A 14,615-nucleotide genomic window follows, 5' to 3' on the forward strand; every position below is an offset into this window, starting at 1 on the left:
GGGGGGTCCATTAATTTACCAACCTGTGAGGCACGGCTTTCAACCTTTATGCGGCTCATATATATCACATATATATGTTCCCCGTGTGAAGTATGTCAGTGTATAAATAAAGGCGCTCATTAGAGGCGCGTTGGAGAGATAAGGAGCAGAAAGCGTCAGAGTGAGTCACTTTGTGATGGAGAGAGACTTCAGCCGCTCTTCCTCGCTCTCTCTCTGAGTCAGTCTCTCTGCTCTCGGATGGTTCAGCAGCTCTCCCTGTCTCTCTGTGAGTATCAGCCTTTATCAGACATTATTCCCGCTCTCATCGCCTCCCAGCCTCGTCATGCTGGACTTTTTTAGATGAGACACCGAGCCGCGGTCGGTTAGGACGGTGATGAGGAGGGGGAGGATGATGATGGTAGTGTTAATGATGCCTCGCGCTGGTTTCACCCGGTCTGAAGTTGACGGAACTTCACCTGATGAAGTCCTGAGAGGAGAGGACTGATCAGAGTGTCGGTACTGAAAACTACCTGTTATTATAAATTATAGCTTACACAGCATTGAGGAGGATGAAGGTGTTTGACCTTTCTATTAACGAGCTTCGGTGTGATATGACGCCTGTTTCACTGCTTACTGGGATTTATATTCATTACTGTCACATGTACTGTAACATGTAAGCAGGGTTTGAATGCTGTAGCTGGTTTAATGAACTGTTGCGCACTTCATATTTCTTTATTCTATTTTAAAAATCTTTTTTTTTTCCAGCTTTTTGACTAACACACCGCACAGTGCTGAGATTAGAAGCAGGGGGGCAGCTGTGACAAGCGGTAGAAAATTAAAATAGTTAAGTAGTTATGGAGTTTGAGTAGTTACGTTACCATCGGATTTGGGAGTGTTTGTGGAAAATGTGAACATGTTGGATGATAAATAAGGAGGAACACTGCACTGGAGGTCGTTTAGGAAGTCGTGTGTCCAGCAGAGGGCAGTGATTTTCATTGGCCACAAATAACATTAATAATAGTAATAATAATAATAATAATAATAATAATAATAATAAACTGCTGTGTTGGGTGTGATTGGGAGTTTCCAGCTGTGACTGTGCTTTTGATCTGAGATGCAGAGAGAGGTCTGGGGTCCAGACACCCTTTTTTGAGCAAATTTACAGTATAGACCCATTTTATTTTATTATACTCTTATACTTTTTTTTTTTTAATTCGCAAAGTTTTTTATTTTTTATCTTTTAAGCTCCTTTTTTTTTTTTTTTGCTGTTTTACAAACAGCTCCTCTGTTTTTCTTACCTCATGGAGCTATTTTGTTTTGTCATAGTGTTTTTTTGTTTTTTTTTTAACTACTCTATTTGCTGTAGGCTGTGTTTAATGTTTCAGCTGCTGTAACACAGGGATCTTCTGACCTTTGGGAATAATGACCTGTATCTTGTCTTAACAGCATGACTACACATGCATGGAAATGTCTGTAAAGTGAAAACGTATTGGGTTTTGTACCTCTTTGTGCCACTGTGTTGGTTAATCACATGTAATAAGACACATTGTTAAAGTTGGACTTACTTATTCTCAGTGTGGTTCATTAAATTGTGACATTAAGCAGGTCTACTGGTTCTGCTGGTTTCTGCAGCTAAAGTGACGTAAGTAATGTTTTCGAGCTGACGTTCACTTCCAGCTCAAGTGTTGTGTTGTTTTTGGACTAAAGACAGTCAGAGTTGTGTTTGTGTTGTGTTGTTGAAAGCTTCCCAGCCAGATTTGAGAAACATTCGAATGTTAGCTGGAGTTCTGTGGAGGAAGTTAACTTGCAGTAGTAAGAACTTTCCCATTTGACCAACACATTTCTGACCTCATCAGTCAGCTATAAAACAGATTACAGCCAGCATTTTAAATAGGACATGTACAGACAACAACCAATCACATCGAGGATTACAGGTGGATATGCACATGAATGTGTAAGGTTGGCTGTTTTCTATACCTTTTTAGAATAATGCTCTTCTTTATGCACCTTGGAAGTAGGTGACGTTGCTCTAGAAACATCTGCTTTGTCTGTAAAAGAAAGTGGGATGTCCAGATTTCTAAACGCTGCTCACTAACTAACGATGACAGTGGGGAAGGCGCCTTGCTTTGTTTAGGAGCATTGAGGCGAGGGCTGGAAGAAGGAGTTAAATGTCTGTAGGTGGGAGGAAGCATGGAAATGCTGATGTATTCCAGTGCTTTCCCAGCTCGTACAGTGGAATAAGTGGTGGGTTCATACTGGAGCTGGAGATGCAAAACTCAAAAAACGATGCCCACTTGCTCAAAAGTGAAACAAAATATGTTCACATGGCATACGAGCTGTGAACATATTTTCTCAGGGTGGGATTTATAATGTTATCAGTCAGATCCATCCCCACCCACTCATGCTGTGAATGGTGGCCAGACTCTCTTTGAAGCCCAGAGCTAGATGTGAAGGGCAGTGCAATCTTAACAGTTTGGGGCATAAATGTAGAAGATGGCCGTCGCACTCTCGTGCCACCTCTTCATGTTTAGACAGTTTCAGGCTAATCTAGCATGACCTCTTAAGCCCTGTCCACACATATATGGGCATTTTGTATAACCTTTCTTGTGTATTTTTCCTTTTGTCCAAATGTAAACAGGATTTAAAGGAACTGAAAATAGAGCTTTTGAAAAACAAAAGGCTTATGACTAGCTAACATTTCTATCTGGGTAGGGTTACAATGGCATGTGTTGCTTTGGCAAGCTCTTGACAATGTTTTAGTGTTTTTGTGTGGATTGAATATGTTTAAAAAAGGGAAAAGTATTTGTGGGCGTAGCACTCAAATGTTACATGACATGTGACAGGACTAGGCTGTCATCGTTTCAAACTACGTGCTGTGCAATGAAAACCAAAATGAGTTTGTGAAAACTGTCACATCTTATAATCTGTAGTTTTCTGGCTCCTCTGGGGTTTTTTGTGTTCCTGAATATGTTTTTTCATCTGTCTGGTCTCATATGTCATCCCCTCATCCACAACCAATCACAGCAGATGGCTGTTCCTCCCTGAGCCTGGGTCTCCCAGAGGTTTCTTCCTGTTAAAAATGAGTTTATCTTTCCCACTGTCGCCAACTGCTTGCTTTTTACTTTTTAATATTTTTTTTATTTTTATTCTAATTTTTATTTTAATTCTGTGAGTTAATGTAGTCTTTACCTTATGATATAAAGCACCTTCAGGCTACTGTTGTGGTCATTTGGAACTTTTTTTTTTTTTGCACTTTTAATAAAGGACAGAAACTCCACCTATGCAGGTTGGAGGTAAAGGAAGCTAAAACTGATCTAAAAACTAACTAATTTCACTCTTTTTGATGGAAATAAAGATAAAAAGGAGATTAGGAAAAATATTTTTGCTGAGATGATTTTGGATAACTGAAATAAAATAAAACATGTCTGTAGTTCTAGCTTTTGTGAATTTGGTAAAATGTGGATTCACAACCTGCCCGATGATGCTTTGAAGCACTTTTTTTTTTAAAGATTTCACTCTCAACTGCCATCACAAAGCTGTTTTACTTTAATTACCCAACAGCTTGTGAAATAATCAAAGTCTCGAATCTACTGATTTGTTTCTGGTCATGAATTTTCTCATCTTTCTGTTTGCTTTGTTTTTCCCCGAACACCAGTTCTCATCACGTGGACTGACTGTCATGAAAACACGTGACCGTTTGTGTCCATGAACACAAATAAACAGGTTGCTTTTTTGTCACCATTTCATGTTTTGTTGCCGTGAGATCGGGCTGTAATGTCTATTCTGACTTTACTAAAATGTCTTCTCTTGACAAAAACCCCTGCATAAAATAAATAATTTAAGACAAATTAAGAATTAAAAAGACTAAAACTGAGACTGGGAACTGATTAAATAAAATAAATTTTAAAAAGTAAACTTTTGCAGTAAAAACTAAACTGAAATGAGCAAACCCAAGCTCAAGTCATACACATAATCTTCACATGTTTTCTACCAGTATTAATAATGAATGTAAAATTTGTTTTATATGATCATTATTCAGCAAGGTTGAGAAATAGATTGTAGGCTGGGTTAAATAAAACAGTTACCACTTATTTTAAAACTTTGTTTTAGGTGTTGCCTCCAGACTGAAAAGTCTGGACACAATGATGCTACAGACACTAAATAATCATAACAATATGCATCCATATGAGCCTACCAGATTGCTCTTACTGGTTCAACATCTCAGACCAGACATACTATAAAAGCTGATAACAATTCAAAGTCTTAGAAGTTCCAGTATGTTCATGATGTTTAAGCTGTTTTTGCATTAGCTTAAGCATCAAGTGACGCCTGTTGTCCCTTGATTTAACTTTAAGAGTTGCATCAATGTCACATTAGCCTGTTTGTCTTTGTAAGCTTCAGACTCATCGTGCTGGGCTGCTGTTAGTCACCTGAGCTCAGATAATCACCTGTGTGCAGCCTGTGATTATCACACTAACTTCTATCTGACGTTTTCACTCCTCTCCTGTGGTGAAATCTTCCTCACGCATGACCTTGACTGCTGTTTCTTTCCTACTCTGAGGGTTTTTTCTCTTATTTCCCAATATGCTGCTCTGATTAAATTATAAGGAAGCAAAGAGTCGAGGTGACGGTGGACCTGAGCTGAATCAGTTCCTCAAGCGTCTCGCCTCGTGGTCAGTTTCGTCACCACATGACACACACTGCATCTGAACTGTTGAGGTTAAAGGATAGAGGGGATGTTTTTGTAATTTCTTTTTTTATTCATGAAAAGGATTCAGGAATTACAGTGATGCTTGTCACTGTGTTGGTTATTTGTCTCTCCGTGTAACTCAAACTCAACCACTGTGTTTCTTTTCAGCAAAAATATTTTCAGACCCATGTGTTGCCCTTTTGTGGAAACAGACTAGAGGTTTCTGTCTTTCTGGACTCGGAGAAGAGGTTAAAAACTGAAAGGGGTAAAGCTCCAACAACACTTGTTATATATAGAATACACACTATTGTTTTACCCACACAGTAAAGCCAGATACACAGAGAGGAGAAATGAAACATTAAAATACAAAGACTTCAATCCATTCAGACAGGTGCAGCACTTATCTCTAATATTTAATATAAAATATTCTAAAAACGCTCTCAAACTGCTGTCAACAAAATAAATAAATAAATCCATGGTCCTCTGCTTACACGTGCACTCTCATATTTCCCAGCTTTCTCTCCTATTTCAAAACCATCTCCAAGAAATCTATATATTTAACCCATCTGTCAACCCAACCTGGCAACCCTAAACACAGTTCATGAAATAGCCTCAAACTCTAATCTAATGAAATTAAATCTTATCTGTCCAGTTTCATCGTGTCCACATACATATTTGACAAATTTGACTTTTAAATTTGCTGCTCCTGCTGGTCAGCGCCAGAAATGCCAGCTGGTTAAGTGAATTATTTTGATAAAAGCCAACCTTCGCTAACCGGGCTCTGACAGACGGAGGGCCCTCCTTTTTCTGACAAGAGGATGTAAATGTGCAAAGTTTGGCATCCGCACCAACCAGATCGGGTTTGCAGGACATCAGCGGTGTCAGAGTAAGCTGACATAAGAACTGAAGCAAAATGAAAACCACATTAACCACAAGGCACGTGGAAGCATGCAAGGAAGGAGAGCTACATGTGCTAGCCGTACTTAGCAACGCTCGGCAAATTAATTTAGCATTGCGTGTGAGCAGCGTAACACATTATACAAAGTTTCCCACTCTTCAGTGACATTTAAAACAGTAATTATTGAGGGAGGTGAATAATGATTTCAAATGGCTCGTAAATTCCCACGTAGTATTTGTACGACCGATGTTTAAGCGCATTCTGTTGGAATGTGCCCAGTTTTCATTGTTTTCCTAGTGTTAGTTTCTCTCCTGCTACAAAACACAAATTAGATGTCAGGAACAGCCCTAATTTCAGTCGAATCAATCATTTCACTGCTCACACCAGAGACCACAAGTCGGGTCATTCCATGACTGATTTTTACACTCAATTTAGGTGATCGTTAATGTATCATTAATTACTGATAAGAAGTCACTTGTTATCAAAACTAATGAGTTAGGTTTAGAAAATGTTGTGGTTTGGGAAAAAATGGTTGCGCAATGTTTTCTTCAAATCCATGACATTTATATCCTAGAACACAAATGGTTATTTTCCAAGCTTTGGTATGACTGGGTGTATCATCCAAAGACGATTCAAGGAGTGAGTGCAGCTGATCTTGTTGCAGGCATTCAGACCGATCAGATTCTGAGTAAATTAGCTCACTGTCGTGTAGTCGCTTCAGCTCCTCTTGCTGCAGAGATAGAAACTTTAAAAATACACGAAAATGAATGCTGGTAAAGTTTGAACTGACCTGACTTGACTCTCTGAGTCAGTAACTCATAGGTTATGAGACATGCTTTATTTTTCCCAAAAGTTGATAAAATACTGTAGCAGCAGCCAAAATGTCAAACAAAACCTATAACAGCAAGTAGAATAGCTCACACAAAGCATCTACAAAAAATACTGCATACTACAAAAGTATTCAATCAATTCAAAAGTGAAGTTTCACTAAAATCACTTCACACAATCAGACATTAGTTTGGAAAAAATTGCCCAAGAAATCCCAGGATTTTCAAACTTGAACGCCGGCATGTACGGTCATTTTTTTCACCCACGTCTGCAAATCTGCCGAAAGAGAACGAGGCGACAGCTTGTCCATTTAATGAGACTTCAATAAATACCTGAAACAGACTCCTCTGTAATGTTTACAGCATGATGGATTCCTGCAGTGAGCAACGGTCATGTTAACATTGAGCTTTCTTCTCAGGAGTACATCTGCTCCTTTCTATCAGACCATCAGTGCTCGTCATATCAAGGTGTCACTAGTGGGAGCAGCCCAGTGAACAAGTTTAAACAAGCTGTAAATCTCACCTTTGGAGGGAAATCTCGACATAATCAGGGATGTGTATGACACTCTGTAATAACTGTTTTTTGAGAGGATCCTGTATCGTTTACTTAGCCAGCTCTAGTTTTTACACTGTAACAGCCTTACTGAAGACCCATGCAAGGATCATGGTGGATATGCTTTAGGATCATCCTCCAAGTGTAGACATTTGTTGCCTTTTAAAAGTGGAAATGTTTGTCATAGTTACATTAGTTGCTCATCCTGTCCACTCATATTCTCCCGTCTCCCTGGAGAGATGACCCACTGCACCAACTGCCTTTATTAAGACTCACAAATATTTGCTGTTCTCAGAAAGCAACAACTTGCAAGGAAGCAGATTTTATTACAGCAGCATATTGAATTTAGGTCTAAGTGTAACAGCCTGTCGTTGTAGGTCAGAAACATATCAGCAGCTTGTAAGTATAAAGTGTAGAACACTGTGTGTTGTGAATTGTGGGGCTCCTTTCCTTTCATAATGAATCCACCAGTGTAGCCTCTCGTAAAGGAGAACTTTTTCTTGGTTTTTAGAGAATTTTAACAGCTCACATTATTGCTATAGGGTTAGCTGATCAGTTAGAGATGTTACTATGAAAAACTCACATTAATGGGAAACACTGGTTGGGTTGCTGATATGACAGTTTTTCATTTCTTTCAGTTTCTCATCCCATGTTTAGATGGACTCCAACTCCACCCTCCTGGACTGCAGCTGGCAATGGCTTCTTTATTCTGCTCTGCTGGGACTTAAAGCGTCACCCTAACCAGAACCTGCAACAGGTGGAGAGCTGGTTCATGTGCTGAGCTCACAGAGACTGCAGAGTAGAACAAGGACGACTGGCTACAGTGCAGGAGGGTGTAGTTGGAAATAATCAGCAGGGCTAAAATAAGAAGAACATATTTCTCATTATTCATATAATTAGAAAACCTGTGTGCCTTTAATTTGCTTGTAAATTAAACCTCTTGGTTTTTTGATAGCACAGACAACTGAAAAGAAGCTTTAATCCAATTTTTTTTGTAAACAAAATATTTACAAGCAATAATCTGTCAAGTTTAGAGGCCATACAACTGAGCATATTTTCAGAACAAGGTGTAGTTAAGTTTGGAGCTGGATATAAGAGCAAGTGTTATTAAAACATTTTTGTTTCTGATGAACATCACTGAGTCATAATGCAGTGAGGCATGTTGTCTGTAAAATCAGCAACAAACAAGGATACAAACAGTATGAAGACGTGAATGCAGAAACGTATTTGATGTCATGAAAATACATTTCTGAAATAGAAAAGATGGTGAGCATGATTGTCAAATTAGAGGTGGCTGTGTTCCTTCAGCCTTAGCTCAGGGTGAAATTAACCCACAAACAGAGCAGGAGAATGAGAGGTGAGGGGTAGTGATTGTCCTGTTGTTTTGGTCCTCCTCTTCCTCTCACAGACATGTTTCTTCCTCCTGCAGGAACTCTTTTTCTTCTCTTCGTCTTGCCTTCATCCTCGAGCCGCAGACGTCAGTGGAACGTTTCAATCAGCTCTCATATTCAGGTTAATCTGATTATGAAGATTTCCTCTGAGACGCCTCTCTGTCAATGACGGCCAAGATGGAGACTCCTTTCTACCACGATGATTCCCCCGCCGTGCCCGGCTTCAGCCAGATAGCCGAATACGAGCGCTACTCGGGAAACAAGATGCTGATGAGTAAGAAAGCCATGTCAATGGCAGGAAGTCACCACTTCCCCAGTGGTGGTGGAGCAGGAGGGAGGGGTGGGAACCCCAACATCCTGGGGCTGGCTAGCAACAGCTCCTTGATGACATCAGCAGCGTCCTCTGCAGCATCCTCAGCAGACATGAACCTGCTAAAGCTGGCGTCCCCAGATCTGGAGCATCTGATCATTCAGTCCAACCAGGGGCTGGTCACCACCAGCCCGGTGCCAAACTCCACCAATCCCTTCATGTACCGCAACCAGGCCACCAATGAGCAAGAAGGATTTGCTGATGGCTTTGTCAAGGCGCTGGCAGACCTTCACAAGCAGAACCAGCTGGTTGGAGGTGGGCCCATGTCTCCGCCTTCATCCTCTAGTGTCTCCCTGCAGGCGTCCTACCAGAGGAATCTGATGTCAGGTGGAGATATGCCCATCTACACCAACCTGAGCAGCTACAACCCGGGCCAGATGCCATACTCCGGAGGGCAGATGGCATATGGTGGAGGCTCAGGCCACGGTGGAGGTGGAGCACCTCAGCCACACCCTCGAGGCCTGGATGCCCCACAGACTGTCCCTGAGGTCCCTCATCCTGCAGGGGACCCCACCTCGCCACCGTCGCTCTCGCCAATCGACCTGGAGACACAGGAGCGAATCAAAGCAGAACGCAAGAAACTTCGCAACCGGATTGCCGCATCCAAATGTCGCAAGCGGAAGCTGGAGCGCATCTCACGGCTGGAGGAGAAGGTGAAAGTCCTGAAGAGCCAGAACTCGGACCTGGCCTCCACCGCCGCTATGCTACGGGAACAGGTCGCTCAGCTGAAACAGAAGGTCATGAGTCACGTCACAAACGGCTGCCAGATTTCGGTAAGCTCGTCAGCTGCCAGCAAGGCCGGAGGAGGAGGCACCGGCAGCGAGGACTCCAGCTGCTGAGGAGGCGGGACATCACGAGAATATGCCAAGAGGCCATTTACTTTTACGATTGTGCTTGTGCTTTCAGTTGGAGCGAGCAGAGAGTGAGTGGCTCGTGTCATCAACGCCTCCAGAAGGATAGGTGGATGTTAACGGCATTCAGAGTCCCAGAAACTCTCTGTCACCTAGCCAGAGGGGGCGGAGCTTTACAGAGGAGACTGGAAAGGAAGCAAATGGAAGAATGCAAGCAAGGTTTGGATTACGGACGACAACTTCTTAAAGAACACCTGGCAACATTTGAGACTTAAAGTGTTCAGATCCCACACAATGCATTTGTTTAACAAGTGGAACAAACTGTCAGATTTCCACATTTATTATGAACCTCTCACAACATTTTTCACACATCACACCTTCCACCTCTATTTTTTGTTTTTTTTATTCACACTAAAAACATATTTAAGATGTTACAGATGAAGTAAATTATCTAAAAAATATTGTTTTTACAGTGCGAGCTGAGAAGATTTATCATAGCATCAAAATACTGAAATGAAATTAAAAACTCTTTCATGTAATCAGATTACTTTTATTTACACAGTAGGAAATGTAACTGTGGTTTCTTGTCATAATTTACAAACATCTGTTTTCAAGGTCAGAAGAAACTTTCTTTAATCATTTTCATTTAACATGATCTGTGCTGCATTATTTAGTTTTTTTTTGCTTTGTAATCTGATTATCAGTTTAATCTCTTTAATTTCATGACAGTGTGTTAATGCAACTAAAGACTGGCTTCTTTACAAACAATATCTTTCAACTTCAACAGCTCTGTTTTTAAAGTGAAGGTATGTAGTCTGATTATGTTAATCACTCTTTAAGCTCCAGTCTGGCCTACAAAGTCACATTTGTTGATGGAGGTTTTTCAAAGTGTTTTGAGAAAGAAATTACATTAAAGTTATGTTTTTCCCAGAGAAGTATTTCATCAGTACCAAAATGTTCACAGGTAATCATTAGCCTTTTGAAAATTCGTGATGGCCACCAAATGTGGCAAAAAAAAAAAAAAAAAGATACACATTTGACCAAATATAAGTCCACTTTAAAATTACACTCTTAAATTACACCTCAGTTTTGTTTGCATCATAGCTCAACTTTGTTTTCCAAAATTTTTTGTGAACAGGGGATAAATCGTTGAGGTACTTTTGTTTCAACTAGATTTCTTGGATTGACCCCTACCTGCCTACCATTTGCAGTATGCATATCAAGGTTATAGAAGGATAATCTCTCAACCTGCACAGCACGTGCAGCTTATGTGACGCCTGTAGGTCTGACACATATAACTCTCTCTTTCTTTGGATCATATTCAGCAGTCTCTTCAGTGTTAGCTACATTGTCCTAATGAAAGTTCAATTGCAGTTTAACCTGTGTTTTATGTTTGAAACTGTAAAAATCTTTGTAAATGTGAAACAAAGTAGCTCTTAAGAAGCTTTAAAGCCGTAAATTTGACTTCCCCAAAGGCAAGTATGTGGAATTCAAAAGATAAAAGGTGTATGTATTCATCTTTTACCATCTACTGGTTTGTGAAGTCCTGTTTTCAGTCCTCTAGAGGAAGATTTCACATCTAGATTTCACTGCCGCCTTCAATGTTTTTGAAACTGGATGTGACAAACGATGGGGTGGGTCTGACTATGAAACCACACATAAACCGGTATGTGCACATGCACACCCTGGCTAAAGACTTACAGATTGTTAGTCAATAATCCTCCTTTAAGACCAGACCATGTTTGGATTTATTCAAAGTGACGATAAACCAGCGACTGAGCTCATATATTCAGCAAAGTGTCTAGAGAGGTCAAGTTCAAACATCATTTTTCCTCAGACTTCTGCCAGACTGGATATGTTTTTGCATCCAGAGCAGATGCTTCCTGGTAGATGTCAAAAAGGATGAATTTCCAATGTCCTTCCACATTGGATTCATTCTTCAGACCTGAACGCTATGTCCACCTTTTATACTCTCGACAAATAAAGATTGCTTTTTTCTACGCTGGAATTAATAGCAATTTTGGAAAATGGTGGCAGTTTTGAAAATTCAAGAGGCTAATGGCTCGAGAGGCAAATGAATGGCTCCAGAGGAACAAACATAAACATGCAAGTTTTGGTGTTCATGAATACTTTTGAAAGATTGTCACAGTAATCTGCTGGGATTTTTCTTGAGTTACAAACAAAGGAAGTGCACGGTAAGATCTGCATTTGTTTTAAGTTTAAATGTGTATAACTTTGCAAAGGGAATCCAAATCATTTAAATCTTTTTGTTTTCACATTTAACTTTGTGTGACCGCGTGCAAAACAATCCCGTGTTGGAAGAATTTAATTATTTTTTTTAAAAGTTAAGGTATTTGACTCATTGTTTACTTTTCTGCAGATGATGAACTGTTATTATGGAAAAGGAATTGTTTCATATCTGTTTTATATTCATACTATTGTGAAACAAGAAAATTAGTGTTGACTAATATTCATTATTCTGATGTTGTTACTGATTTACTTTTTATCTTATAAAAAAAAATAATGGTTCATGTAAGTGAGTTTATTTGGTGCATTTGTTAGCAGGTTATATAGAAGCCCACTGATGCTGGAAAAATAGATGGAAATAAAAAATATTCATAGATTCGTGCCACAAAATTAGACTGAAAACATGTTCTGTTGACTCTTAAATTTTTGTCATAGAAAGAATTTAATCTCTTTTATCACCTGGCTGTAATGGGCCTCCAAGGTTTTTTGACAAAGAGAACGATACATCTGAGGATGCTGGAATAAAGCATTCGTGAATACATTTCAGATTCAATTCAAGGTCAAACGGACATTTCTAAATGTAATTAAAACATACAGGGAGGAAAATTCACTCAGATATATTCGGGTATGAAAAATAATGCTCTTCATATGTATATTTATCTAAAGATTAAGGTTTCTGCAGAAATGAGGTCCTTAAGGAGGGATAGGAAAACCTCTGCAGATGGTGCAGATCCCGAGGTCTGTATTGGTCTCCCTTTTGGGCTTCCAGAGATACTTGGGTGAGCTTAGCTTTACCTAGAAATCCTACAAACACTGGAACTTGAAAAGTTTTGAGATGTCCTAAATGACCTTGTAGGTTTCTTAAGTACACTGTAAAAGTCTGTAGTGGTAGAAGTCTGAGGATAATAATTGTCCTTGGTCAGACAGCTCCGAGGTCCTGAAGTCAATGTCATTGATGGGATTTCTGAGGGCCTTGACAAAACTGATAATGCCTTTGGGAGAACTCTGAGGTGCTGGAGGGGTGAGATCATTAAAAGGGTTGTACAGGTACTAGAATGAATTCTGGTGGACTTAGATATAGGTTGTAGTTCCCCAAGGTATTTGCCTCTACCAGGGCCTTCATAAGTTCCTAGAACAGGTATCCTGAGAGCCCTAATGGGATTTTGCAAGGTACTAGACTGTAGACTTTGAGGGAAGGGTCTTAATGACAGGCAGATTTCCTTAAAATTGTATAAATATTCTCGAGAATATTGCACAGGTACGTGATAATCACTGATGATTTTGCCAAGTTCCCCTGAGCATATATTCAAATTCTGGTCTCTGATGGGGTCCGTGAGGTCCATAAAGAGGTTAATTCAGTCCTTGTGAAACTTCCCGAGGTCTTTAATAGCTTTCCAGAGGACCCTAGGGGGTTTGGAGGGGTCTTGAGGATGATTAGTGGGCATTAGTGGGCCCAAAGTCCAAACTTTGCCTGACTGAATTTGTATGATTTTAAAAGCTGATTTATGACAGACATTTAAAAGATCACAACTGGTTCCAAGATACAAAGAATACAGCCCACAGTTTGTGTTACCTGTGAGGGTACCTTGTTGATTGATAACTGTACACGTTGTTGTGGATTTTCTAAGTTTTGGGTGTGGGTGCACCTCAGATTTATATTGTGAAAAGTTAACAGACTGGGCTTTTAATCTAGTCGTACAGTTGTTTACTCACCTAACAATCCTATTGTTGTTTATGCAGTGTGCTGGTTGATATTTTATCACATTTGCAGCCATGAGGCTAATTAACCCTTTCTATTTCAGACTCTGTTTTGCACTGGCTTTACTGTCCAATCAGCATCTGTATCACGTTTGCGGATTGCAGCTGTCAGACAGAAAAACATGTAAATGGTAAATGGTAAATGGCCTGCATTTGTATAGCGCTTTTCTAGTCCTTAAGGACCCCAAAGCGCTTTACACTACATTCAGTCATTCACCCATTCACACACACATTCACACACTGGCGATAGCAAGCTACATTGTAGCCACAGCTGCCCTGGGGCGCACTGACAGAGGCGAGGCTGCCGGACACAGGCGCCACCGGGCCCTCTGGCCACCACCAGTAGGCAAACATGGGGTTAGTATCTGTAACTGCAAAGACAGACAGAAATATTTACTGCTCACAGATGTTTCTTTTAGAGTTCGTGTTTTGTGTTTGGCAAATCAGAGACTCTCAAATATACTGTTGGCGAGTGTCAAGCAGATATTTATTTTTTTGAACTTGAGAGAGGCTTTTGATGTCTCTAATGATTCTATTTTTGTACAAATGTATAAAAGTTGTTGTTATTAATATACTGAAATGTGTGTATGTACAATCTGATTTGTTCAACCTCTTCGTGTCTATTTATTATAAATTGGTTTGTGTTAATTACGCTTCACTTTGTTCTGCTGTGTTCAGATGTTTGTGTCAATATACCAGTGATGAAACATTCAACCGCTGCTGCTTCTCTCTCTCTCTCTCTTTTTTTTTTGTAGACACTTGCAGCTGGGATTTTGGAGATTGCCTTATGACAGTGATAAAGCACATCACACTCATTTTGCAATAGTGTCCTTGGGTGTTCTGTTCACATAATGAAAGTACCAAATCCATCGAAATGTAAAGGGAGTGTTGTCTCTGTTGTGGACTTTAGGGACATTTTTTCAGTTTCATGTTGAGAAATTTGGGGAAATTTGCACATCAGATGGTTCCCTATTACGTTTCCCAGTTTTGATTTACTGTATATTGAGATATTCAAGAGAAGCAGAAGACTGAGACATGCTGAAATCCTCAA

At 40.0% G+C, this 14,615-nt stretch overlaps 1 protein-coding gene across 4 annotated transcripts; it reads left to right on the forward strand.

Moving 5' to 3' along the window:
- Positions 1-14,278, forward strand: june (JunE proto-oncogene, AP-1 transcription factor subunit). 4 transcript variants are annotated; one of them, XM_084934564.1, is made up of 3 exons: positions 1-265; positions 4,588-4,652; positions 8,377-14,278. In XM_084934564.1, the coding sequence occupies exon 3, from the start codon at positions 8,504-8,506 to the stop codon at positions 9,545-9,547; it is 1,044 nt and encodes a 347-aa protein (XP_084790690.1). In that variant the 5' UTR covers positions 1-265; positions 4,588-4,652; positions 8,377-8,503; the 3' UTR covers positions 9,548-14,278. The 4 variants fall into 4 exon arrangements, with proteins under 4 accessions (XP_084790690.1, XP_084790688.1, XP_084790686.1 ...); XM_084934562.1 differs by lacking the exon at positions 4,588-4,652 and adding an exon at positions 7,605-7,704; XM_084934560.1 differs by lacking the exon at positions 4,588-4,652.
- Positions 14,279-14,615: the final 337 nt, after the last annotated feature.

The sequence above is a fragment of the Perissodus microlepis genome, chromosome 7 (assembly GCF_051167445.1).
Source record: "Perissodus microlepis isolate ML-2025 ecotype Zambia chromosome 7, ASM5116744v1, whole genome shotgun sequence".
Taxonomy (NCBI): Eukaryota; Metazoa; Chordata; class Actinopteri; order Cichliformes; family Cichlidae; genus Perissodus; species Perissodus microlepis.